The sequence below is a fragment of the Notamacropus eugenii genome, chromosome 1 (assembly GCF_028372415.1).
Source record: "Notamacropus eugenii isolate mMacEug1 chromosome 1, mMacEug1.pri_v2, whole genome shotgun sequence".
In the NCBI taxonomy this organism is placed as follows: domain Eukaryota; kingdom Metazoa; phylum Chordata; class Mammalia; order Diprotodontia; family Macropodidae; genus Notamacropus; species Notamacropus eugenii.
The window spans coordinates 291,514,174-291,540,272 of NC_092872.1; the positions used below are offsets into that span (position 1 = coordinate 291,514,174).

At 49.1% G+C, this 26,099-nt stretch overlaps 1 protein-coding gene across 3 annotated transcripts in view; it reads left to right on the plus strand.

Moving 5' to 3' along the window:
* ADGRA1 (adhesion G protein-coupled receptor A1) overlaps nt 1-26,099 on the plus strand; it is a 282,987-nt gene that overhangs the window by 20,130 nt on the left and 236,758 nt on the right. For all 3 annotated transcript variants that reach the window (XM_072629136.1, XM_072629134.1, XM_072629135.1), the window contains exon 2: nt 24,413-24,484. In XM_072629136.1, coding sequence (XP_072485237.1) covers nt 24,413-24,484 — 72 coding nt within the window. The remainder of the gene's footprint in view (nt 1-24,412; nt 24,485-26,099) is intronic.

A 26,099-nucleotide genomic window follows, 5' to 3' on the forward strand; every position in this document is an offset into this window, starting at 1 on the left:
AAAGGGTACTGTGCTCTTTGAGCAAAACAGAATTGAGATAGCACAAAGTAAATACAGGATGCACAAATTTGGGATATCCACCCCAAATATTCACATGGACTATCTGTGCCCAGCCTGTGGTACAGCATATTGGTCTGATCAGTCATAGTTGGACACACTGAAATTTCACTTTATCATGGTGATGTCATTTTGGTCCTCTTCAAAGACGAAAGACAGCAACCAACCAGCCAACCTGTTCATTGATAGCCTGTCACAGAGATGAGCTCAGACCCTGGCCTGGCAGCTCCAAAGGAGATGGAATTCCTAATGACTCTTGGAGTCCAGCCATGCTAGATCCACCCAACAGCTGCACTGAGGATCCTGGAGGTATTTTGAGTCACCTCCTACTCCTCCCCCTTGTCATAAAAGGAGCTGACTGTTCTGAGTCAGGAAAGGCCTAAGGAAGCCACCTTGGAACATCCCTGGGTTCCATGTTTGGTCCATGATACCTCAAGGGCACTTGCACTGAGTCTGGGAGCCCCTTCTCCTGTGTCCTTCCTGGCCCCATTTTCTTAGTCACCCTTCCCGTTTTGGTGCAAAGCTCCTGCTTCACACCAATCCACTGAAACAAATGAAGAAACTGAGGCTGAAAAGGCTTAAGTCACTTGACCCTGGAGATGATCAACCATTCAACAAACATTTAACATCTACTGTGTGCCTGGTACTGTGTAAGCTTTGGGGGTGCAAAGAAAAAGCAAAACCAATCCAAAGCTCTCCCCTCAAGGAGGGTTACATTCTACTGGGGAGACAACTCATTAAGAACCCAAAGATAAAAACAGAGCATATAAAGATAATGATAATGTTAGCGCATATTTATATGGTGCTTTGAGGTTTGCAAAGTGCTTTTACAATTATTACTTTATCTGATCTTAAGAGGACTAGCTCTGAGAGGGAGGTGGTATTATGATCCTCATTTCCCAGAGGAGGAAATGGAGACTGAGAAGTTAAGTCACTCACCCAGGGTCACACATCTAGGAAGGGTCTGAGGCTGGATTTGAACTCAAGTCTTCCTGACACTAGTATGGGGGGAGGAGGTGGCTTATGATCTGAGTCTTGAAGGAAGCCAGGGGTTCTGGGCTTCAGAGGTGGAGCACTTTCCTGGCACTTTGAGAAGCCCCTACAAAGGGTCAGAGATGGAAGATACGGTCTGCACCTAGACCTGTATAGGTGGAGGGGAAGCTTTGCCTGCCAAACACAGGGCTGTCTACTTGATCCTGAATGTGATGGGGAGAGGTGGAGGGATCTGGATGTGGCTTTCACAGCTGAATGGGGGGGGGGCAGAATTGTAATGGGCAGAAAGTCCCCAGTGGGCAAACTTGAACTGCAGAGACCAATTTGGAGGTGATCACTACAGACTAAGTGAGAGATGATGGGAGTGTGAGCAGAGTGGTAACTGTGGGAGAGGAGAGAAGGAGGCAAATGTGAGAGACATTGTGGAGAAGGAAATGACAAGGTTGGGCAGCTGGTTGCACGGGGAAGGGGTGGGGAGCAAGGATGATGATAAGGGATGAAGCCCGAGGACTGAGGGGATGGTGGTACCATTGATGAAATGAAGGAGGCCTTGGGGGCAAGTGAAGGATTCCGTTTTGTGGTACACTTACCAGATATGTGGTTTAAGATTCCCAAGGGGCAGGTGGTGTGGTGGGTTGACCTGGGGAGGTACAGGGGTCCAGCCTAGGCAGGCAACAGTGCCTCTGAATGCAGCCCCATCAGGTCTAGATGTGGAGGGAGCTCTGTAGTGAGTTCTGAATGCCCCATTCAAGGAAGGACATGGCTTTGCTGGGACTTACAGTGGACATCAGATGGGAGAGAGGGGGAGGCCTGGGGAGCCAGAGCTGTTGTTCTGGATCTTCTGAGGACAATCCTAGACTTGGCAACAAATCCCGAGGTGGAGGCACACCAAGTCTCCCTCTGGGAAGATGGACTCGATATGCACAGACAATCTGCCAAAGTCCCCAGGGTGTTTAGTTTCTCAAGGATAAAACATTCCGAAAGCAAATTTCCCCCAATTCACAGGATGTTGCCAAGTCCTTCTGGGGAGCCCAAGTCTCCCTGGAGAAGCAGATCACTTCAGAGGAAGGATAGGGTTTGGGGGTTATTTTTCCTTTATTTGTTGTTTTTCTTAGATTTTCCCAAAGTAATCATTCCTGCTTGGCATTGACTTGATATTTACAAACCACAAGATGAGCCTTGGAGAAGAGCAGGGTCAGGAGAATGTGGTCAGTGATGATTGGAGACTAGACACAAGGCTCCATGTCTGACCCAGAAATACCCACGAGCTCCAGGAACCCAGTCTAGGGTCCAAGAAAGATTAAGATGCATTTCCCATAGACCTCAGATTATGATGCTGAGTGAGGGGAGAAATGGCTGGTGAAGTCGTTCTATTCAGTACCTGGACATATGTCTAGGGCTGGAGCCTTCATATCCCCTGGGCTCTGCAAACATCCCAGCTTACCAAATGCACATCCTATGGAATGTGGAGGAGGCGCGAAGGCAGACAAGGAGTCTGGAATCTGCCTCCTGACACTGGAAGCTGTGCGTTCAGCCTAGAGTGTCAGATCCACACATCCAGGGCCAAGTGCTCTGTTGAGAACCACTGCCTGTCCAATGGTAGAATCCTACCCCATCCCCACTCTGACCCTCATTGACATGACTGGCTTCCTAAATCGTGCAACAGAATGGAGACTGGGGCCTTGACCTTGGATCCCTGCAGCCCTTCCATCCTCCACAGCATACTGAGATTTTAGGGTACTTGAGCCTGAGAGAGTGAAGCTTATTAACCATCCGATTGCCATACTGGATAAGTCATGTTTTCCAGTCCTATTAGAATGAGTGTGCCCACACGTATAGCCTAGATCCGATTGTTTAACCATCTCAGGAAGAGTGAGAGAATTTGGAAGTCAGATCTTTCAATAAAATGTTTTTTAAAATTGAGAAAAAAGTAAAAAGAATGAGTGCCCAGAACAACAACCCTGCAAAGTCAAGGGCTCTAAAGTGGAGGCTGGAGGTTCCATAGTGCCAGGATGATGGTAGACACTAGTGGACCCCCAAGTCCTCCCAGGACCAGCCCTGAGCTCCCACCTGCCTCCTTGGGCTGGTTGGAATGACTCTGAGTCACTCACATCAGTTCTGATTCCTAGGGCCTTCTTCCTAGGGAAAGGGTCACCTTGAATCTTTGCTTCTTTAGAACAAGCACCTTTAACCCTTCCTTATAAAATGACTCTGAGGTTCATTGAGTCTGAGTGGGATGGGACCATAGCAGCCTTGCATCCAAAATGGCATCCATGCCCCTCCTCAAGCTCCCCTAGGGAGGTGGGAGGACCACCATGGTTCTCCCCTAAGCTCCAGCTCTTCGTCACCCAGGGGTCTGGTGGAGATACCAAGGTGATTGTGTTTCAAGCAGAATTTACTCTCTTTCCTTCAAATCTTCCTTGTGGGATCCACTCTTCTCAATAGGTGAGATGAGTGAGCCAGGGCAGATGTCCCTATCTTATTGCCAACCAATCCCAAGGAAGTTGGTGAACATCTGTGGACTGTGAGTGGCTACCCGTGTTCCCAGTATGGACACCTTCTTGGTTGTTGTCTTTCATTCTTGTAAAGGGCCAAGATGACATCACTATGTTAGAGTTAGGTTATAGTCTGACTGTGGCTGATCAGACCAATATGAGCTCAGAATGTTCCACCCCAGGTCAGGCACAGAGTCCTTGTGAACATTTGTGGTGGATACTCTAAATTTGTGCATCCTGCATTTCCTCCGAGTTGTTCCAATTCTGCTTTGCTCATAGAGCATACCTCCTTCTCTGATGTGGGCACACCATGCCGGGCAGTCCTGTGCCAGTGTCTCCCATGTCATACAATCAATTCCAAAGTTTCTTAGAGAGACCTTGAGAATGTCCTTGTATTGCTTCTTCTGACCATCATGTGATCGCTTGCCCTGTGTGAGTCCTCCATAAAATAATCCTTTTGGCAAGTGCATGTTTGGCATTCTAATAGCATGGCTGGCCCATTGGAGTTGTGCTCTCTGAAGTAGTAGAGTTTGGATGTGTGGCAGTTTAACTTGAGAGAGGACCTCAGTATTTGGTACCTTTTCCTGCCAGGTGATCTTCAGAATCTTCCTAAGATAATTCAAGTGGAAGTGATTCAATTTCCTGGTATGGCGCTGGTAGACTGTCCAGGTTTCACAAATGACTATGACATCATCCCAACAGCTCTGTAGACCTTCCATTTGGTAGTCAATCTAATATCTCTTTTCTCCCACACTTTCCTTCAGAGCCTCCCAAACACTGAGCTAACTCTAGCAATGTGTGTATCAACTTCATTATCAATGTGTTAATCCCTGGAAAGTACACTTCAAAGATAAGTGAGCTTATCCATAGCATTCAGAACTTCTCCATTTTCTGTAACCCATAGTTCCACATATGGACAGCATGGTGGTGGCTGATGGAGTGTTTTTTATTGTTAATTGTTTGGCCAAAATTAGTACAAGAGGAGAGAGTTGATCCATGCTTTGTTGCATCTCAGCTTCAGAGGCTGCATTGAGTGCACAATCATCTGCAAACAGAAAATCATGTATCAACTCTCCCTCCAGTTTAGTCTTGGCTTGTAACCTTTTCAAATTAAATAGCTATCAGTGTGGTAGCTGACCTTGATGCCACATTTATCCTCATTGAAGGCATTTGACAACATGGCTGAAAACATCATGCTAAAAAGTATGCAAGTCTTAGGACTTTCTGTCCCTGCTTCCACTGATGAGTTACACATACTTATATATTCAGACATGAGCATGTGTCCCTAGAAATGAAGTTCCTGGAGGGAAGGACTTGTGTTCCTAAATGTGCACAGGGTATGGCATGCAGCAGGTGCTCAATGGTTGTTGAAATTAGTTGTTTTGTGGACAGTCAGACTGGGGGGATAATTTGGAATTGCTATTTCTTCGGGAGTGTCACCAGTTTGGGGAAACCAGTTTTCCCAGTTGCCTTGCAGCTCTCCTCATAACACTGAGAAGCTGACCCAGGGTTCCAGCTGGCCTGGCCTGCTCTGCTGTGCTGTGGATGTCATGGAGTCAAGATCTTCCTCCTTCCTCCTTATCATAGTGTGGGCATCAGTGCAGACAGTGCAGCTGGGGCTGTTTATCCTGGAGAAGAGATGTCTGGGAGCAGACAGAGCCGGGGGTTGGTATTTGGTGGGCGGCTCTCTGGAGGAAGGGCTGTGCTCCTCCTGCTCTGCTGTGGAGGCAAAACTACAGGGAGGCAGATTTCAGCTCCATAAAAGGAGTATCAGTTTGAGTATCCCCAAAGTAGACTGAGCTGAACCAAGACATCATGACTTTTCCCGGGAGGTTTTCTTGGTTTGTTTATTTATTTTTTTGTGAAGAATTTTTGTTCTTATATCCCGCTATGAATCTCTCCCCGAGCATCTCTTACAACAAAAAATATTTTTAAAAAGAGGCAGAGTCATTTCAGTAAGACTAACAAACACATTGATGCAATCTGCTATGACTGTTCCACTCCATACCCATAGACCCCACTTCTTCAGGGGCAGAGGGCAGGGCCTTGAGCCAACTATCACCATCCCCTAGCATCCAGCAGCTCACTTGGAGCCTTTCCTGGCTCTGTGGATTTCCCTTTGTACCTGTCCTGAGAAGTGTTTCCTTACTTCTCTCCACTCACCATACTAATAATTTCTTATGGCTCAGGCCTCTCTGGTCTTCTTTGTTTTCCACACCTTGCTTGGCCATGCCCCAGGTGATGCGTACCTACTTTGTTTAAAATTCTCAAATAACCAAAGGGTTATTTGTGTGATGATTTCAACAGTTATGGGCTTCTTCTCTCACTGCCCAACTGAGGCACATACCTAGCAGTGTTAGGCACATTATCAAGGGGATTCTGGTCCTGAGAGACACCTCTGAGGCTCCTCCCAAACCTGAGATCCTGTCATTTCATGGACTGGGTCCAACTCAAGGAAGCTGGACAGGCCAGAGAAGACAAGCAATGCTTATTGATTGGCTGGTAGCTGCTGTCCCAGAATGGGTCAAGCTTCTCATCCTGGGAAAGCCAGGCGGAGGGATCACAAAGGCCCAGTTCATCTTGGCCTCTCCCTCTCCATCCCCTCAGTTGTTTGCCTCTGGCCTGATTTTGGTCTCCCCTCCCCCAATCTTTCTCTCTCCATACTGGATTCCCCCCCCCCCCCCCCCACTGCTCCACTCTGCATACTGCCCTCCTCACCATCCCCCTTGTCTGAGCATCTTAGATCAGCAGCCACACATGGGACATTCTCAAAGATGCTTTCTCCCATGTTTTCATTTATGAAATCCAGGCCTATCTCCAGAGTTGGCAAGTCTGGAGGCCAAGTTGCCTGGAGATGCAGAAAGGCCATGTCATCTTAGGTGCTGGTTCTGGTCCACATACTTCCTAACCACCATAATGAGCTCCCACTTGGAAGGCCCTGCTGGTTCTTTGGGCTCAGGGGACTTTGCCTCGCCTACCCTGCCCAATGATCCTAGGCACAGTTTCCTGGGATGAGGACCTTCCCAATTTTCCTGCCATGACTGCTGAAGCCAGGCTTCAGGGAGGGGGTCGGGGGCTGCAGTCAGGTCACCTGGACTTATCCCATTGAGTAGTCATGTCTGTAGCTAGCAGCTCCCTCCTTTATTACGCATCTTTGAGGCCAACTGGCAAAAGCAGCTTAGAAACTCCATCTATGCAGAGAGAGCCTGGGCTTGGCCCTGGTTGGCTACTGTCCACATGGCCATGAAGTTGGGACACCAAGAGACAAGGCCAGTCAACACCATCACCATCCATGGCCTAGTCTCAGTCTTGGCATGGGCTGAGGTCCTGGAGCCAGGAAGTATTTGTTCAGAGACCACCAAACCCTGCCCCCATCCTCTTCCTCAAAGATAAGTGCAGAGACTGACCAACTTGACCACTAAATTGACCAGTTTGATGAGAATAGGTTAGATGCTATGGAGCATCCTGCTGGATTTATTCCAAATAGAGAGAGGTCAGGGAAGACCCCCATTTGAGGGCCTTGTCTCTGGTCTAGGGGCTAGGCAGCAAATCAGGAACTGGCTCACCTTGGGCAAGTCCATGAAGTTCTATGGTCCTTAGTTTTCTCATATGTAAAATGGTAATGTTGGGCCAGATGGCTGTGGAAGCACCTTCCAGCTCAAGACCTGTGAGACCAAGGCTGTGGGGGTTTGGATTCTCTTCCCTTCTACAGAATCTCACCTCCATAACTTCTCTTGAAATGAGAATAGGAGAAGCTTCTGTTGTCCATCAAACAACTAGCATTTGTGAACACTTTTCTTGGGCCAGGCCCTAGGAAGAAGCCAAGGTGGGAGCAAACCAGTCCCTACCTCAGGTGACTTCCATTGGGATAGCACCTAGACTTGGGACCTATCTGGGAGAGGGAATTCCCAACACGCACATCAGTCACTTTCCAAATGTGTGGTCTCAGTGAAGGGCCTCGGTTTGGTGACTGGCCCAGGATTACATAGTCAGGTTGTGTAAGAGACAGGACTTGAATGTTTTCTAACCATTACATCACACACACAAGCATGCACAAAATAAATACAAGAATAAAAGTTTATCTTGTGGGGGGGGGGGGCATGAGCAACTAGAGGGATCCACAAAAGTTGCATATAGATGATGGCATTAGTGCTGAGAATTCTAAGAGGCTAAGGAGAGGAGTGAGAATATTCCAGACCTAGGGGACAGCCAGAAAAAAATGCCCAGAGTTGAGTCAAGAGATGCAGCATCTCGTTTGTGGAATAACCGGGAGGCTGCAGTCACTGGATGGAAGCATATGCCGTGAAGAGTGAAGTAGAAGATGACTGGAAAGGTGGGAGGGGGCTGGGTTATGAAGGGCTTGGAAAGCCAAGCAGAGCATTTGCATTTGCACTCAGAGGTCATAGGGAGCCACTGGAGTTTATTGAGAAGGAGTCAGTGACATAATCAGATCCATGCTTTAGGAAAATCACTCTGGTGGCTGAAAGGATTAGACGGGGAGACTTGAGGTGGCAAGACACCCCCCTACCAAAGCAAGTGTGAGGTGATGAAGGTCTGCACCAGAGTGAGGACTGTGTCAGAGGAGATAAGAGGGTATGTCTGAGAGATGGGGTAGAGGTGGCATTGACAAGAGATTCTACAGAGGTGAAATTGCCCAGAGATGTTCCAGCGGTGAAATCAACAGGACTTGGTGCCATATTGGATCTGGGGGCAGTGAGGGATAGGAGGGTTTCTAGGTTGGGAGTATGAGGTCCTGGGAAGACAGTGGTGGCCCTCTACAATAACAGGGAATTTTGAAAGGAGAGAGGGTTTGGGGAGAAAGATAATGAGTTTGTTTGTCCACATCCTATAGGACATTCAGTTTGAGATGGTGATGTGAGACCTTTACAAATGAATGCTGTGGAATGATACAGATGTGGGCAGAGGCAAGACTAAGCCATGACCTTTGTCTGCCTCCATAAGGACCCAGTGAACTTCTCCTGCTTTGTTGTGGCAAGGGATCAGGGTCATTGGTCCCCAAGGGCAGGTCACACTTCAGCCTACCCATCCCAGGGCATCACAAGTAAACAGATGCACATTCCTACAAGGAAAAAGAAGTTGGCTGCTTCGAGTGTGCTAGAGCAATGGTACTGTCACATGGGTACAATATCAAATGTACTATTTACACAGTTCATTAACGGTTGTCGAGAAATTTGCCCAACCCTCATGTTTGTGTGTAGCCCCCAGGGCTCAGCCTCAGTTAGGGAAGGGTCAGATGGCAGCAGCCTGTTCTCCCTCGCAGCAGCAGGTTGTGTTGTTTACAGAGACCAATCGCAGCAATGCCCTCCTCCTCCTCCACCTCCTCTGGCAGGACTTGGGACTGGAAGCTTGTGGTTGCAGCAGCCAGGCTCATCTTCTGGCGGCTCCCTCAGCTTAGCAGACACAGGCTTTGGGGGAATGGGGAGCCATCCTTTTCCTTCTTTAATGGTCCTTTAATTACTGTTGGAATGCTCTTTAATTACTGTTAGCTTGCTGTGATGATGGGATGAGCATGCTGGCCTTCTTGTCATCTGTGTTGGGGTCAGTGATCTTAAGGAACATGGCTTAGGTTGGCAGCATTGTCTTCTGAAATGGATGGTGACTTATCAAAGCTGCACAAAGCTGGTTCCTTCCCAATACTGATGCCCTCCATACCCCAGCCCCCAATTCAGGGAGTAAATTAGTCTTTCTTTTTTCCTAATTGTTTTTTATTAGTTAATTTATTTTTAGTTATTAACATTCACTTCTATAGGTGTTAATTTTTCTCCCCTTCCCTCCCCATGCAAACTATTTGTTCATTTAGGTCAATAGTTCAGTATGACTGTGGTCTTACAGATGTGGCCCTCCATCCCCTGGGGCAGGTTGCAGCCCACCCTTGCTCCAGACCACTAGGGGTCTTCTTCAAGGTCCTTGAAAAGTCTCCAGGTCCCAGTGCAGCACTAAGGATAACCACCTGGGATCCCTTGGTCACATTCCATGACCATCTCCATTTCCAGTCCCACAATGATTTCATAGTAGTGCTTCTCAGACACAAGTCCACCCGGGGAGAGACCTGCTTCCTCCTCATGTCACTCAGGCAGCTCTCCCCTGTCCTTCAATTGCTCACCATCTGAAGCTGCAGAGCCTGTGAAGTTCTGTGGTCAAGCAAGGGAATTGTGGAAGGAGCAGTGTAGGCTCAGGTTGACCCCTGTCCAGTCTCCACCTGTGGTCCAGTCTGTTCTCTTTCTCTGGTTCGCTGCTGGCCTTTGTTTGCTATCACCCGCTGTACCTGGTGCCATTTGGATGAACTGGCATGGTGTTGCTCACCTAGTCATGGGCCATGACCTGACCATGGACATTTTCCACCCATCTGATTCTTCCTATTGGAATCAACCCAAACTTTGGAGTGAGCCCAGATCTCTGCTGTGTTCTAGGGCTGGATGTGGCCAGCCCATTTTCTACACCTGGAGGGTCTCTCTGCCCTAGGAACTGTCTCTTCTATTTGTGTTCCTCCAGTGTCAGAGGGGCCCATGCCATCCAGCACACACACACACACACACACACACACACACACACACACACACACACACACACACACACACACTGTTAGAGTGCTCACATCTCAGGACTTAAAACTCAAAGGAAGTGGACAGACAGGAGATAGTTTGTGTTTGTGTTTGCCTTCTCCAAAGAACAAGTTGTGAGAGGTCTTGATATCATGCCACACAGAGATCAACTGAAGGACCTTTGATGATAGTCTGAGAGAAGACTTGAGGTGTGGGTTTAGGACTGGAGTCAGTAACTGAAGTCAGTGTCCTATGTGAAGAGGGATTTGATTCTGTGTTGGTCTTCCAAAGACCAAGCTAGTAATAACTGATGGGATTTAATACAGCTTAACTCCATAAATATTTATCAGATTCATACTCTGCATGAGGCAGTGTTCCAGGTGCTGGGATTCATGGACAAAGCCAAACCACCTTTGCCTTCAAGGCGAGACTCTTCTGGAGGCTACAGCAAAGAAAACAAGACAATGTGCGGATCCAGTGAATTCAAGAGAAAGAAAGTGGCCAGGGATCAGGCAAAGCTTCACGGAGCCCTGGGGCATTCTCAGAGGTTGGCTGAAGCCCGTGTGGATTCCAGGTGCGGTAGGGATCCTGTGCAGGAAAGGTGACTCTCTAGCCAATTTGCCTGGCATGGAAAGTCGATGGAAGAATTTAAAATAAGGCTGGCAAGGTGGATGTAAATCTGATGGTTAAGGACTTCAAATGCATGCGAGTGTGCAAATTTGTGCATTTTATCCTAAAGGAAATAAGAAGCCATGGAGAGTTTTTGAGGGAGTGGGTGGGGGAGTCACATGATTAGCTCTATTTTCAGGAGTATCATTTGGTGAAGGGAGAGATCTGGGTTTGAGGCAATGTGCAGGGAGAGAACGGTGTGGGATGGCTACGAGCCACGTGTAGGGACTGAAATAGAGAATGCAAATGTGAGTGACCAGAAGGATGGCCAAAGACCCTTTGAATGAATTCAAACTTCACAGAACAAATCCCCTTAATAAAAGGATTCATTCTATAAAACTTTAACTCAGTCAAAAGGTTGCAACTGAGGACCTAGAAGGCCACTGTCCTCCTCTGCCCTGCCAGGCTTCATCCACTGTCTGCCTGTCCTATCTGTTCTCTTTTCTTCCCTCTTCGGATTCATTCTTGAGAGGCTTCCATCTCTCTGGGGTCACCTTCCTCTAATTTTTGACAACAGGATCCCATAATATTTTTTAAATCTGACCTTGCCAGACATAGAGTGCCCATGGTTAGACTCAACCTGGCTTTCCTCTCCTCTAATGCAGATGATTAGGTGGGGCATTCCTCTCTCCTCCTTCTCCCACAAGGTTACCAATCTCCACCCTCATAACAGACCTGAGATTTATTGTTTCCATTTCACAGAAGAGTAAAGTGAGGCTCAAAGGGGTTAGCTAGTGTCTGAGACAAGTCTGGACTTCAAGGTTTCCTGACTTTGATACTCCATCTGCTTCTTTACAGCCAGCTGGAAGGAAGTGGGGTAGACTGCCCCTTGGCTAGAGAAGTGATGTCTAAGGACAGGAAGAGGAGAGGGTGACCTATCCAGGCTCTGGAGGGAGGGGCAGCTTGGGGCAGGAAGAGAGGCTCTTCGAGCCAGGGTGCTTCAGGAAGACCCAAGAGCCCAGGCCTTCCCTGGGCATGCAGATGGTGGGAAGGACAAGATGGAACTGTTCATATGCACTTGACTCATCCCTATGCGTCTGGCTAATTGCCATGAATATTAATTTCATACCCAGTCTTGTGTTTCTATCTGAGTGACCAAGAGGGAAGTGAGAGATTTCAGCAAATAATTGTTTTGTCAGTGGGGGGTGTTAGCAGTTGTCTCTAGTGCCTACAAAGCAGCATCTTACTGTCTCCAGGCTTCAGGTCAAATGGTGACTTTGGGGAGTGGGGAGTGGGGAGCTCTTGGGCTCATGGGGGGGCAGTTGGCATTTTCTCCCCAGCTCTTCTCAGAAATAGTCCAGTGGTTGGAGACAGAGACCAACACTCTGGCTCTCAGGATTAGAAGTCAATGGCGGCAGCGAGGATTGATGGGGCCAGTATGCCCTTGGAGCTGAGAAATAAGACAGTAGAAAGCCTCTGTGACAGGGCTCTAATGGGTTTCACATTTTACCCTCTTTATGGGTAAACCTAAAGAAAGCCTAGAGACCTTTCAGTTGTTTGCCCCTGTTCACTAAAGTTTGCCCTCCTTCATGTCCTTTCCAACACTTTGGTGGGGGAGGTGATGCTGGAGTCTTCATGCCCCGGGCCTGGGAGGTCCTCCTGAGCCAGGGTAACTTTGTCCCTGGGCCCTGGCCTGAGCTGCCCTCCTCTGGGTGCCGTAGGACTCAGTGCTGGAGCGGTATTGTATCTGAGGCTGCACGAATCCCCAAGGTCCAGCACACAGCTAAGATAAGCTAAAGAGAAGTGCAGATAAGCACTGGTCAAGGTTGAAGCAGCGACCTGTCTGGGCTGCTGTTCCACATCCACAGCCCTATATGGATCCCCATGGCCAAGACCTCCAACCCCAACCCCAAGAATGAGACACGGCTTGCCCAAACCCAGAGGCTGGAGCACTGTGAACCCAGAAACGCCCATTTGCAGACCAGTCTTAGGTTTGGGACATTCTGCTGTCTAATCAGAGGCCTTCCTTCACTGTCTCATTAATAAACTCACCTGGAATCCCAGGGATGATTCTGATTATGGTTCACAAAGGAGACTCAATGCATGGAGCAGGGGGAAGGTGATTTATTCTAACCAACTCTAAGAAAGGCCAGACCAGAAAGCCCCCCAGTGCCCACTCACCACTAAGAGAATGCCCAGGACCAACAAGTTTACCCTAGTGGCTTAGATTGTACCAGGGCTTATGGTTGGCTGGGCGGCTAACACTGAGGCAGCATTTCTGCTGTGGAGGCCTCTGGCTTGGACCCCACACTGTACAGACTCTGGGCAGGTGAATAGCTGTGCCATCCTCTCCTATGCAGCAGCCTCCCCTCCCAAGGACAGCTCAGCTACCATGTGCCCAGGGATCATCCTTTCAGGCAGCCAGCCTCAAGTCCCCTGAGCCCCATTTGATCCTCGAATGAATGAAAGAGCATTTATTAAGTGTTTCCTGTGTGCGAGGCATTGGTTAAGGGCTGAGATACAACTAGAAATCAGAGTAATTCCTGCCCTCAAGAGGCTGACTTTTCAACCAGGGAAGACCATACACCAAGAGAAGAGTGTTTTGGACTGTGAAGTCCCAGCATGGGCTATGGCTCACAGGGAAGTCAATATACTCATCCTTTCCAGGAAAGGGCACAAGGATTTCCTGACTGGTCCCAGAGCTAGAAGGAAGGAGGTGGGGGTGGGGCTAGCCAGAGGGCAGCATCCTGGGAGCCAGGGTCAGGGCTAGAGGTGGCCAGGAGCTTGGGGTCTCAGCAGCAGGGTGGAGCCAGGGTGGGCTGGAGGCAAATTGGCTCATGTGCCACCTCTTCCAGAAGGCACTCCCTGATGTTTCCATGTGTCCCCAGCTGAAGGTGATCTCTCCCTCTGGAAATATTCCACATTCTCTTTATTTGTTAATCACCCAGAATCCTCTTCAAGCTGGGCCACATTATTTTCAGACTCCTGGGAGAACTTTTCTGACTTCTGTCTTCTTTGGAAGGCTGTCTGCTCTGGTTCTAGGCCTTCATCCTTGCACAGATGTCCATCCCATTCTGGCTGTGGGCTCAAAGCAGGATCCCTCTTTGGAATGGATCAGAGGCAGCTGCTGGCTCCTGCCACCAAGAGAAAGGGATCAGGTGGGAACTCTGGGCCAAACCTGCCTCGTTCTCCTTCTGAGTCCCAGAGACAGGAGCCAGGCACCTCAGTAATGTGATCACCAAATACTGAGAGATCCTCTGCAAGCTTCCCATTTACTTCAGCTCAGGTTCTATTATTTTTTGTTTTTGACTTGCTAAGGCTGGCCAGGCATCCCTGGTCATTTGACCCCTTTTCCATCAGGCATGACAGCTTCCTGGTCTCCAACGACATGGAAATTGTTGGCTCTCAGCCATCCAGCTGACCTGACTAGAGCTGTCTTTCACATACATGTACATGAAACTGTATCTAGCTTGGGAATATTGTAATCAGGTGGGTAGAGATCTGCTTTAACCCAAGTAAGTAACCTGAGGGAATCATAGGAGAAAGCAGGATACTCTGTCTCCCTCTCAGATCTCTCCAACTTCATAAGCTCAGCAGAGGCTTTAGAAATGTAATGAGCCAAAATGCCTCCTCCTGGCTGGCCTAGAGACAGCTCTGTAAGTTGTGGGAAAGAAAGTTGTATCTTCTGGAAGGTAGCCCTGGCACAGCATCTCTGCTTGACCCTGTGGCTTAGCAGGATGAACTGTCCTACCAATCTTGATTTATCCCATGTGAACTGCACATGAGCTGGACATAGCCTGGTATGGCCTCTGGGACCCAGGGATCAATGTCCTTTCTGTTTCTTACAGCATCCCTTCCTCTCTAGGCACCTGGAAAATGAGAGGACTGGGCACCATGATTCTCTAGCTCCCTTCTGCTCTCAGGCTCTGAGCCTAGACTGCCAATGTGAAGAACCTACCCTGCTGGGTGATTGGGTACCCCTGACCATGGATGTGGGGGTAGACATGGGCTTGGGGCAGCCACGGCTGGAGGGACCTTGTAAACTGCGACTGCCCTTTTCAAGTGCAGGCCGAGCCAGGCCTGGGCCTCCAGGGTTTGTTTTCTCTCATTTAGCTGAACACAAACTGGGTTCACTTTTAAGGCAAGACTCTAATTAAAATGAAAAGAGCACATTGGGAAGGCTCCTGTTTAAATATTTAGAGCATGTAATCGCTGACATCTGGCCAGCCCTGGGTCATTCCAGAGATGAGCTCAGTAATGAGCAGGCTCACTCCTGGGAGTCTCCCAGAGGGCGGCTGGAGGGCCCTGTAGCCAGCAGGGTACAGTCCAGACCAATGCCAGCCCCCATTGCTGTTTCTGAGCAGGACTTGGCTGATATGGGCCTGGAGAGCTAACTCTACCCCATCGCCATCTGGACTGTCCAGTCAGCACTCAGAGGCCAGTGACCCACCTTGCTCTATTGGTCATCTTCCTGCCACACATACTTCTCCTGCCCCTCAGCCTGGCCTGTAGTTTAAGCTGCCCTCCCCAGTCACTCTCCCCTTTCCCTTCCCTGGGCATCTCCTGCCCACTTTGCCATTCCCAACAGGAGACCAGGTAGCTTCCTATTTTTCAGCCCAAAGTGAGATGAGGTAGTGCAGACATTCATGAAGTTTCTGCCCTGCTCTGCTCAGATCTGATCTTATCATTCAATGGGACAGAAGGCTGAGACATGTACACAGAGGCACAGCCAAAGGAAATGACTTCAAGCATTTCAGACTCAAGTGGAATGGCCTGAGACATTCAACTGGGAAGGCATTGTGTCTGACAGGATAGTCATGAAGGGCTTCCTGGAGGAGGTGGGTGACAGTCTCCATCACCACCATCGCCATCCCTAGTTCCTGGAGTTTTGAGAAGACATCTACTTTGAGATGTCAGAGAGGCACTTGGAGATGGGAGCTTGGTGATGAGGAGAAAGGCTAGGGCAGGAAAAGTAAGTCTGAGAAACAGCATGAAATCCCTGGGAGCTGATGAGGTCACCAAGGGTAGCATAGAGGGAGAAGAGGGTCCAGGGCAGAGAGGAGGATCCAGCAAAGGAGACAGAGCAAAAGGGTCAGAGACGGGGGAAGGGAGCCAAGAGAAAAAGGTCAGGATGTCCTGACAACCTAGAGAGAAGAGAGGATCAGGGGGAGGGAGTGACCATCTGTGTCCAAGGCTGCAGAGAGAGAGGTCAAGGAGAAAGAGGATGGAGTAAAGACCATTGGATCTGGTAGTGTCATTAGTCACTTTGGAGGGGGCAGTTCTGGTGGAATGATGAAGTTGGAAGCTGGATTGTAAGGGGAGAGAAAGTGGAGGCACCAATTGTAATCAGGTATGAAAAATAACAGATACTTTAAAAGGACAGAAACCAATGGCTGAAGGGCAGTGTGGGGTAGTGTATGGCGAGCTGCTGGTTACCAGGTAATTGCAAATCACAGAATAGCAAGCTCTCCACAGTCATGAGTGGAGGCAGGTGATCACTGTGAAGAGGTACATGATGCTGGCAGACATCAGTGGATGACAGCTGATCTACACAGAAGAAGTAGAGCATCTACCATCCAAAGAGAAGGTGGACTGCTCCTGTAGGAAGAGTGAGTTAAGGTTCACTGATGGACTCTCCAGAGGCTGCCTTGTGCCCAGAGAAGGGTGGAAGACCTCCAATCCTTGGGTAGGAAAGTGGGGGAAATGGGTAAGGATTGGCTCCTTTGCAGGCAGGTCTCCGTGGCCAAGGTCCCTGATAAAGGCTCGTGTGTGGCCTCTCATCCAGTCCTGGACATCCTTGACTATCTCTGGTGTTTGCTTGTCTACATTATCTGTTTCCTACTAATTCTGATTCTGCACTTTCTGCCCTGAGCCTGGCCAAAAGCCTGGAGAGAAGGGCCAAAGGCAGTCTCTCTACTATGAATTTTTTCTCAGAAGGATGTTCATGTCTTTGTCAAGCAGGGCCCTGTGACTGTGAGCTGGAAAGGTGTCCCACAGCTGCCGATGGGACCTGGGTAAATGCCTCTGGTCAGTGAGTCCTGAGTGGGACCATGCTGGGTGGGTGGGGAGGCGGGGCAAGGCAGGCAGGCCAGTCCTTCCCAGAGAGCCTTTCATGGGGAGTGTCTGAGGGAGTGAACACAGGGCAAAAATAGTCATCCTTCAGTCAGGGGCCATTCTTATCTTTGGAGTCACACACTCCCCAGGGATTAATGGAAGGAAAGCAGATCTGGACTCCAACAGGAAGTGCTGATTTTCTACATAAATAAACCTCAGTCTTCCTTTGACTGGAGGTAGAGAGAACTCTGCTTTAAGCACCTCACCCAGCTAGGCATGCTGCTATAACTGGTCAAGACTTCTTCCCTGTCCCCTGCCCCTGTGCCACCCCACCCCCCATACATGGAGTTAAACTTCTGAAAGGCATTCCTCAGGGAAGTGAGGAAAGGAACTCTTTCCTCCTTCCTCATATATAACTGGGGAGTTATTTTCTGCAGCAGTCTCTGGGGGCCATTTGTGGTAATGCCGGTATCTCTGCCAGGGTCAGCATCATCCCTGGGTCCAGAAGCAGGGAGACCTCTGTGGTCTTTGAGCAGTCCTCAGCATGAGACTCCCCCTGCATGAGAGGAGACATGAAGAGGCTTGGTTTGGTCTTATCCCTGTAATGAAGGGCATGCCCATGGTGTTGGAACCCTCCTCATGTTGGAGCAATGGAGCAAAGATTAGTATGGGCCAGAAGCCTGGGCCTTCCCTTCCTTTGGAATGGGCTCAGAGTCATCTCTATGCCCCGTTCCCTCCTCTCCTGCAATGCTGCCCCCTTGGTCCTTGCTGCCCCCAGAACAGAACACAACCTCTTTGTCCAGAACCTTGCCTGGGCAGGCCTCTCCACACTGAGCGGGGCATCTCTGTCATTTGCTCCATATTCCAGAAAAGACTGACCCTTTGGCTGATCTCCATCTCCTGTCTCCATCCCGGGAATGTCCTCCCTCCTCACCTCTAGCCCTTAGAATCCATCTTCTTTTAAGGTTTGATCCAAGGCCCTCCTCTAATGAGAGGCCTGTCCCGATCAGCCTTCCCCCTAATCCCATGGTTAGTGTCCTCTCTGTCTTTGAATGATTTTGTGTTTGCTCCTCTGTCCACAAGTTATACCAACACCCCTGACCCCAGAAGAAAACCTTAGGCATTGAGGTCCTTGAAGTCAAGATCTGCTTTTAAATATTTCTCTGCCTTCCCAGCTTCTGGCATACAACCAGAAGACAGTATGCGTCAAGTAAACATGTGTAGTGGTGAGATGCCTGAGATAGGGACTGTTGCCACGTCAATGTGTCATTCCCCCCTCCCCTGCCCCCTACCCCCACCCAAGAGGGATGCCTGGATGATTTCCCAAGTTCTGCCCAAGCAGTATTGGAGGCAGCAGGCCTGGGTACAAGGTGAACAGTCTAGTTTTACTAAATCCTTTGGTGGACCACCATCACTGAATCTCAGATTCAGGAGGGGCCTCAGGACCTGGTGGCCAACTGCCAGCTGGCCAGGAATGGGCTGGACGTCATCTTCCATCAAGAGCCTCTGAGGCATCCAGAGGTACTCTGGGGCCACTTCCCTTAGGAGGAAGTTTTTCCTTATATTTAGCCATTGACAAGTGTTCAGCAGCCCAGGACCAAGCAGAAGTGTCTAAGGTATGGGGGTGGTTGGGGTGGTGGGGCTTTATGGACCACATGGACCTGCTCTTTCAACCACCAAATGCCCCACAAACAGAACTGTCCAGCATGCATCTCTATCTTCTCCACAAGACTGGCATGAAAGACTTTGTCGGACACTTTGCCAAATTCTGGGTAAAGCAGGAGAGAGAGCCTTCCCAGCCAAAAAGGGGAATGGGATGGGGACAGCCTGTCTGACTCTTGATTCTGTCAGGCTAGCTCCAGAGGATCGCTCTCTCCCTTCCCAAACTTTACTAACCCCGTCTTTCATAACATGGCCTAAAATTGCTGCTAAATCAGTCAGTGGGAACATGCCAATAGCCCCTATTCTGAGCACTTGAGGACTTTCATTCCCTTCCAGGAGACTCCAAACAACTCTAGGAGGCTGATGCTGCTGTTTGCTCCATTTCATAGATGAGTAAGCTGAGGCTCAGACAGGACTAAATGACTTTCCTGGGGAGTGACTGAGGAGGGATTCAAAGCCAGGACCTCCTTGTGTTGTTTGTCCTTCTTTCTTGAAGGGAACCATGACATCAAGATGATGACATGACTTGTGTGACTTTGATTTGAGTGAGGGAGGGCTGTGCAAGGTCACTAGCCTCACTTTCTCCTCCAAGTGCCCTAGGTCAGTACTCTGTTGATTTTGTCCTGCTGCTAATGGTCAGTTCATTCAGTAAAGGAATGTGTTACTTTAGGAGAAGGTGAACTCTCTTCCATAGAGGCTTCTATAAAGGGCTCATTGCTTGTTCAGGTCTAGATTGGACTGGATGTCATCTGTGGTTGGAAACTCATCATGGTAATCTGGGTACAGAGTGGTCACCTCACAGTTGAGAAAACTGAAGTCAAGGGAGGTAGGTGAGTTGTACAAGCTCATAAGTACAGTCAAGGTCAGAGAGTGGATTCGAATCCAGTTCCTTGCCCCTCAAACTAGTGCTCTTTCCACTGTCTCCAGCAGGGTCCTTTCCAATTCTGAAGATCAGAGAATGTCTACTTGTTTCTCCTGAGAGAATGACTTCCCCCTCAAGAATGACCCCAGCAATTCAAATTTTCCAGTGGCTCCAGTGCCTCCCTCCAGCATTGTCTCAGACAAAGGGTGCTAGAAATGCCTCTGATGACTAGGACACCTCTGGATCTATTTTAGAATAAAGCTGAATTATGTTCAGAAAAAAAAGAGACCATTTCTGTGCAAGCTGATGACCTGCAGCAAAGAAGGGAAGGATGCTCCTTCCCTTCAGAACCTGAAGTGAGGAGAAAGCCCAACTCCAGAGTGGGTCGACACCACGGCTTCCCTGAAGCTACTTCCTTGGGGCTGGTAAGGCAGTGGAGGCAGTTTTGGATCTGTCCTCTGCCATGGTCAAGAAGGCTTTCTTGGGCCAGGGGAGGCCTGTCCTAGGAGGCAGCCTACAGAGGTCTCCAGCCTTCAGGGTACCCAGACACCCCGAGTGGCTACAGTAGTAAAGGTCTCTGCCTTTTGGGGTACAGACATTCCACCACTGATGCCCAAATGCCCCTTAAAACTTATGGTAGCTGGTGCAGGTTCTGGTCCTGCCAAGAATAGTGGAGACTTAAGGAAGCAAGACCTGCTGGAAAAGCCTTCCTTCTGCCGGGAAAGACTAAGGGCCTGACATCCCGAGAGCTGCTCTCACTAAGCCCAGGGCTCTGCTCAGAGATTCAGCAGAGAGAGCCAGTGTGGAGACAGAAACCAGAAATGAGACAACTAGGGCCCTCAGGGAGCCTCTCACCAAGATCACACCAAGACAGTGAAGGTAATGATGCTGTGATCAAAGGGAAGCCTGGGACTCCTTCTCAGAACAGAGGAGCTATGTGAGGAGGGATGGCATCCCAGGCACAGGTACTGCCTGGGGACAAGTGTGGTGACCTTCCAAAACAGCACAAAGCTCAGTTTGACTCAAAAGAATGTGCAATAATGTAAGTGTCAAGCCAGATTGGAAAGATGAGTGAGAGCCAGGGGATGCTTCATCCCAGACACACTAGGGACATGTGGAAAGACAGGATTCAGGTGGGTGATGTGGTGGTTGGATAGGGCAGGAAAAGGAGGGCATGGCAGGCTCTTTCATTAATCCAGGTAAGATTCAATGAGGGACTGAACCAGGGAGAGTTCCATGAGTGGAAAGGAAAGGTCAGGTTTGTGGAAATGGGGGCCAGTGGGTGGAAGGACCATGCAGCAGACCTGAACTTCATCTAAGGAAAATCCACCAGCAAGTGGCCTGCACTGCCTCAGGAGGGGATGAGTTTCCCATCCCTAGAGGTCTGCAAGTGAAGAGGTGCTGGCCAGTAATGGAAAGGCAGCCTTTAGTTTATATTTGGTTGAATGAGAAGCTTCAGCAGCCCCTTCCCAGCTCATAGATTCTGGGGTTTGTCAGGTAGGGCAGTATTTCCCGGACCTCTCTGCCATAGGTGGGCAGATGAACTGGGCTCAGTCCTGAATGTGGGTGGCAAGGGGATGGTGCCTGCAAGGATGGCTCCAAGTGACTGGAAGAGCGATAGTGAGCTCCAGAGAGAGCGATGGTTAGCTCTGGTCTAAATGGGCTGGCGTGAGACATAACTGGTGAATTTTCTGCTCTGGCACCGTCCTAGTTCTTCCATTCCCCCTCCCCCAATTTTGCCATTTCTCCTGCTACAACATCCATCCCCTTCTGGATATCCCCCTGTCCTAGAGCCTTTCCCATCCCTCTCCTGGAGAGCTGGGGGTGCCTCCTACCTGGTCCCCCACCATCACCTGTACATCCCCGACTGCTCCGAAACTCCCAGACCTGTTAGCCCTTTTCAAAATCCTTTGATTCTTAGCTCCCCCATCCTGTTGCATCATCCCCTTTATGGCTACTGCAGAGCTGGGCATTGCCATGGTCCTGGGATGTTGCGTTCCTCACCCTCCCCAGCCTTCCACTTTGCCCTTTGGGCACTGGATTTCATCTAACTGGCTCAGTCTGCCCACCCGCAGGTTCTGGGCCTAGAATGCACCTAGCCCCAGGTGGAATCCTAAGGGAGCTTCTTTCCAGACTCACTCTGCTGTCTCCCCTACCAAGGCTCTCCATCATCTAATTTAGGCATGTGTGGTTTTCTCCAACCGAAAGTAAGCTCCCTGAGGGCAAGAACTATTTCATTCTTTTCTGTGTCTTAGGGACTTCTGACCTGGACCTAACCCACAAAAGGCGCTTAATGAATGTTTGTAGGAGAAAGACTGTTCCCAGCTGGATCTGGGCCTCATATCCCATCCCAATCAGGCAGCAGCTTTAGTCAATAGGACTCCTGGACTTGGAGTCAGAAGGCCTTGACTGAGTCCCATATCACAGGCTTCCACTAGCCCATAAGCCTTAGTTTCCTCACCTGGCTATTGCTGATGGTAAGGGCATAGGGCTGGCCCTTTCTGGAGCAGACGTGAGCCTTGCAGCACCGTAATGTGAGCTATTCCTAAGTTGCTGGGGCACATATGCCCTCCCTCTCCTTTCTCCTCCCCACCCCACAGCATTGAACTTCTCCAAGAGTGATCACCTGGCCAGGTGCTTTGTGATCCCTGAGTGGGCCAGTGTGGTCCATGGAGAGCCAGACACTGACCAGTGCAGGTGTAAAGGAAGGTTGGGGAAGGTGGGGAAGCCTTGACCAGCCCAGTTGGCTGCTCCCGGGCCCCTCCCAATGGGGACTCGAGGCAGGGAGGTATGGACACATAGCATTCCTGGCATTCTTCTGCATGCTGGCACATTCCCTGAAGGACTTCATCTCATGGATCAATGACCACATCGGCCGCTGCTTCCCTCATGGCCACTTATGGGCCAGCCCCAGCTCGTTAGCACAGGCAGCAGGATGAGCTCATTTGTCCACAGGCCACTGGCTTTTGTTGAGCCATGGAAAGCAGCCCCCTCACAAAACCCTTATTTCCAGAAGGTCGTTGCAACCCTATGTCTCCATCTAACCTAAAATCTTTCCCCAGAATAGGTCTCCTCAGAGTATGGTATGGAAGGTCAGCCTCCAGCACCATTATTTAAAGACAATTCAGTAGATGTGCACACAGAACAGTATTTAAAGCTCATTTGCTGTCTTGTGAGTAGAAATATGGTCTCTGGCCTGCCTGGGAAGCAGGAATCTAGGGGCCTGGAAGCCAAGCCTATCTGGAGCTCAGAAGGGGCTGCCCCCAAAAGAGCCCATTTCTAAAGTTCTGGAGAAGGCTGTTCCCTGCCTCCATCCTTAGAAGACAGGGCTTGGGACTGAGTGGGCATCACCATGGTGACTTCTGAGACTTGATCTGGAGGGTTAGCTTCATGAATGCTTGCAGATTGAAGAGAAAAATGGGAGAGGGTTTGGAGGGAGGCCAGGCTGAACAATCCCCCATGCACTGCTGTTTGTTAAGGCTGCTGTATGCCCTGGACTGCCTTAAGTGGTGAGAGGGCAAATACAAACATGAAACTGTCCTATCCACTGGGAGCTTCCATTCTATTGGGTGAGGGCAGGCCAAGAACAAAGAGGGCAGGCCAGTGAACAAAGATAAAAAAGGACAACTTGTTTTCGGAGCTCCAAGACAAGGAGGCCTCTTGGTTGTTCTAACAAGGGATTCTATCTTTTGACTCTGGGCATTCTCTCTGCCCATCCCCCATGCCTGGAATCCTCTGTTTCCTCTTGGATTCACCTTCTTCCTTCAAATCTCAGCTACAACCCCACCTTCAATGGAAAGCCTTTCCTAATCCCTCTCAATTCTAATGTCTTCCCTCTGTTAATTATTTCCTATTTATACTGTATATGGATTAAATGTACATATTTGCATATTTTCTCTCCCACTAGACTTTGGTCTCCTCTAGAGCAGGGACTGTCTTTGCCTTTCTTTGCCAGGGCCTGGCACATAGTTGGCACTTAATAAATGCTTATTGATTGACTTCATGGAGAATAATGGTGATGTGTCAGTGAGTAGAGAGAGAGTAGTGATAGACTATGGGTCAGGAGATCATGGTAGAGGTGGGTAACACCGAGGAGGAGTGTTTTTCCCTTGGAAGGTACTAACAAACTGTGGTCCTGCCTCTGACCAGATTGTGCTCAGCCTGTCAAGGTCCTACTCAGAGAAGACTGACAGAGGTCTTCAATGGGTTTGCTTCTGACTTATTGGAGTCTAAGGAATTTGGGGAAAGGACCATTCTCTGAGCTGTTGTCATTTCATTACCATCGTATACCTAACTGGTGATACTGAGAGGATAGTATAGGCCACCACTCCTAGTAATAATAATCACATCCATCCATTGAGCTATTCTATATCTACCCACCTGCTTATCTGTCCATCCATCATCTTTCTATTCATCCATCCATTTATTTGTCTGCCTGTCCATCTATCCATCTATCTATCCACTTACTTATCTGTCTATCTGTCGTCTATCTGTGCACCCATTTATCTGTCTGCCTATCTACTTATCATACATTTATCCATCCACCCACCTACTTTTCTATCTATCCATCCATCATCTATCTATCCATCTATTATTGTCTCTATTTTTACCATCTTTCTTTGTTACTCATTTCTAACCCTATTGTATATACCTACACACATACACATATATGCATCTAACACTTTAAATTTGCAGACATGTTGACTCCATGGTCTCATCTGCACCTTATAACAGGCCTGGACAGTACATGGTGTCAATCTCATTTGACATATGAGGAAACTGAGGTTCAGAGAAGCAGCAACACTCTCCAATATAAATAGATAGTATCACCCAAAAGCATGTTCCAAATAGTCCTAACCAAAGGGTGGCTGCTGGGCTACCTCCTGGTGCCTGGCTAAAGACCACTGACATGCTTAATAAGAAGAAATGTTGAGAAAGCCATTGCCAGCCCCTAAATGACTGCCATTCCCATATGTATAGCTACATAGGGCCAGGTTAATCAGAGTACATAATGCAGTGATTAGAACTTCTAGGCTGTCAGAGACTGTAATTCTGTTTTTGTCCAGAACAGGGATGATCCTATCCTCTTAACTGGATTCTTTTCTGACTTCTTCCAGGATCCTGACGAACAACAAGATCTTGGGAGTAAAGAGTGGGGCCTTCTTGGGTCTGCCATCGCTGGAGAGACTGTGAGTACTTGAGCATCATACCCCCACTTCTATATTTGCTCTCCCAGAGTGAGGGGAGAGACATAGACAACCAGCAGCAGGGGGAGAAGTGGGGCCTCTGAGGAGTCAAGGGGCTCTGTGGCTAACCAGCATGGACCATAGTGACACCCCATGGGCACTAGACCTAGCAGGAAACTTGAGGAGGAAATTGAGACAAGACTTGGAAGTTAAGGAAGCTGAGCAGGGATCACCTGCCCCAGGAGTGGGCCACCTGGGAGCTCCAGTATTTGCTACCTATTCACTGGGCGTCCACATGAAGCTAAGGCCCAGCTGTGGAGGCCAACAGGATAGTGGTGCTGGCACATTTGGCAGAGGGCAGACAGTGCCCTGGAGGAAAATCCAGAAATATCGGAGACGAAGGAAAGCCAATGGCTGGTCAGTTGTAAGGACATGTTCTAGTTCTGCTCTAGTCTCCAGCTTCAGGTAGAGCTGGACACAATACCAAACAAAGTCCTTGGTAAAAACAGGTGATGAGGAAAAGCAGAGAGGGGGAAGGGGCTCGGAAGGTGTTGAGGTCCCTCAGACATGCACCAAGAGCAAGTAACTCATTCTCTGCACCTTAACTTCCTCCTTGGTGAAATGGGGACGGTGATGTTCTGTAGTACTTGGCTCATAGGGCTTCTGTGAGACTCACATGTGGTCATGGGTGCGAGTTGGTCAGCTGTCATGACATGACTGTGGGTTGGTCTTGACTCTGGGATAAATAAGCAGAGAAATGGAGCTTTTATTAAGCACCTAATGTGTGTCAAGCACCATGCTGAGTGCTGCAGACACAGATACAAGCACCACATCCCTTCCCTCAGAGACCTGATGTTCTAACTGAAGGAGATGACCTGTGATGGGAAAGGGTGTGGCAGTGTATGGTGAAGGGGTGGCCAGCTCTGAGCCTTTGGGTGTTCAGTCTGCACTGGCAGAGGGAGGCTGCTGAAATCAGAGACCCATGACTCAGTGACATATTAAGGTGTCCAACATGGCCATATGATTGCCTGGGAATGTGACCACCATGGCACCAGAATGGTCAGAGGGCCACATGGCTCCCTCCTTCTCAGCTCCAGGGAATGTGTTTTAAAGGGATGGATGAGGTCAGATGGAATCCACTCTGAGCCCCGAGGGAGGGAGGTTGCTAATGAGGAGATAGGGGTTGGGTTCTCCACCTAACCTTACATTTCTGTCCAGTAAGCCACTGCTCTCTCTTCAGTAGAGGCAAAAATCAATTTCCTAGAAACTTCCGGATAACAAAACAGTAAATTATATTCTAGTGTCTGTGGATAGATGAGCCCTGGGAGTGGAATCAGGGAAAAGGACCAGCCTTTTCTTGGGATTTCCCCAACCTCAGTTTTCTTTTCTGAGATAACTTAGAGTCAATGACCCTTCTCAGTGTCCCCTCTCTGTCACAGCTCCATCCTTCCTTGTTTCCTTAGGAACCTTCAAGATTCAGTCCATCAGAATCTTCCCCCAGATGTTTTCCCTTCATCCAGGCACCCATGTCCTCCAACTGTGCCTTTCATCCTTTTGAGAAGGTACAATGACCTTGTTCCCACTTGTTTCCACCATTTGATTCAATCCAAGAGTGAAG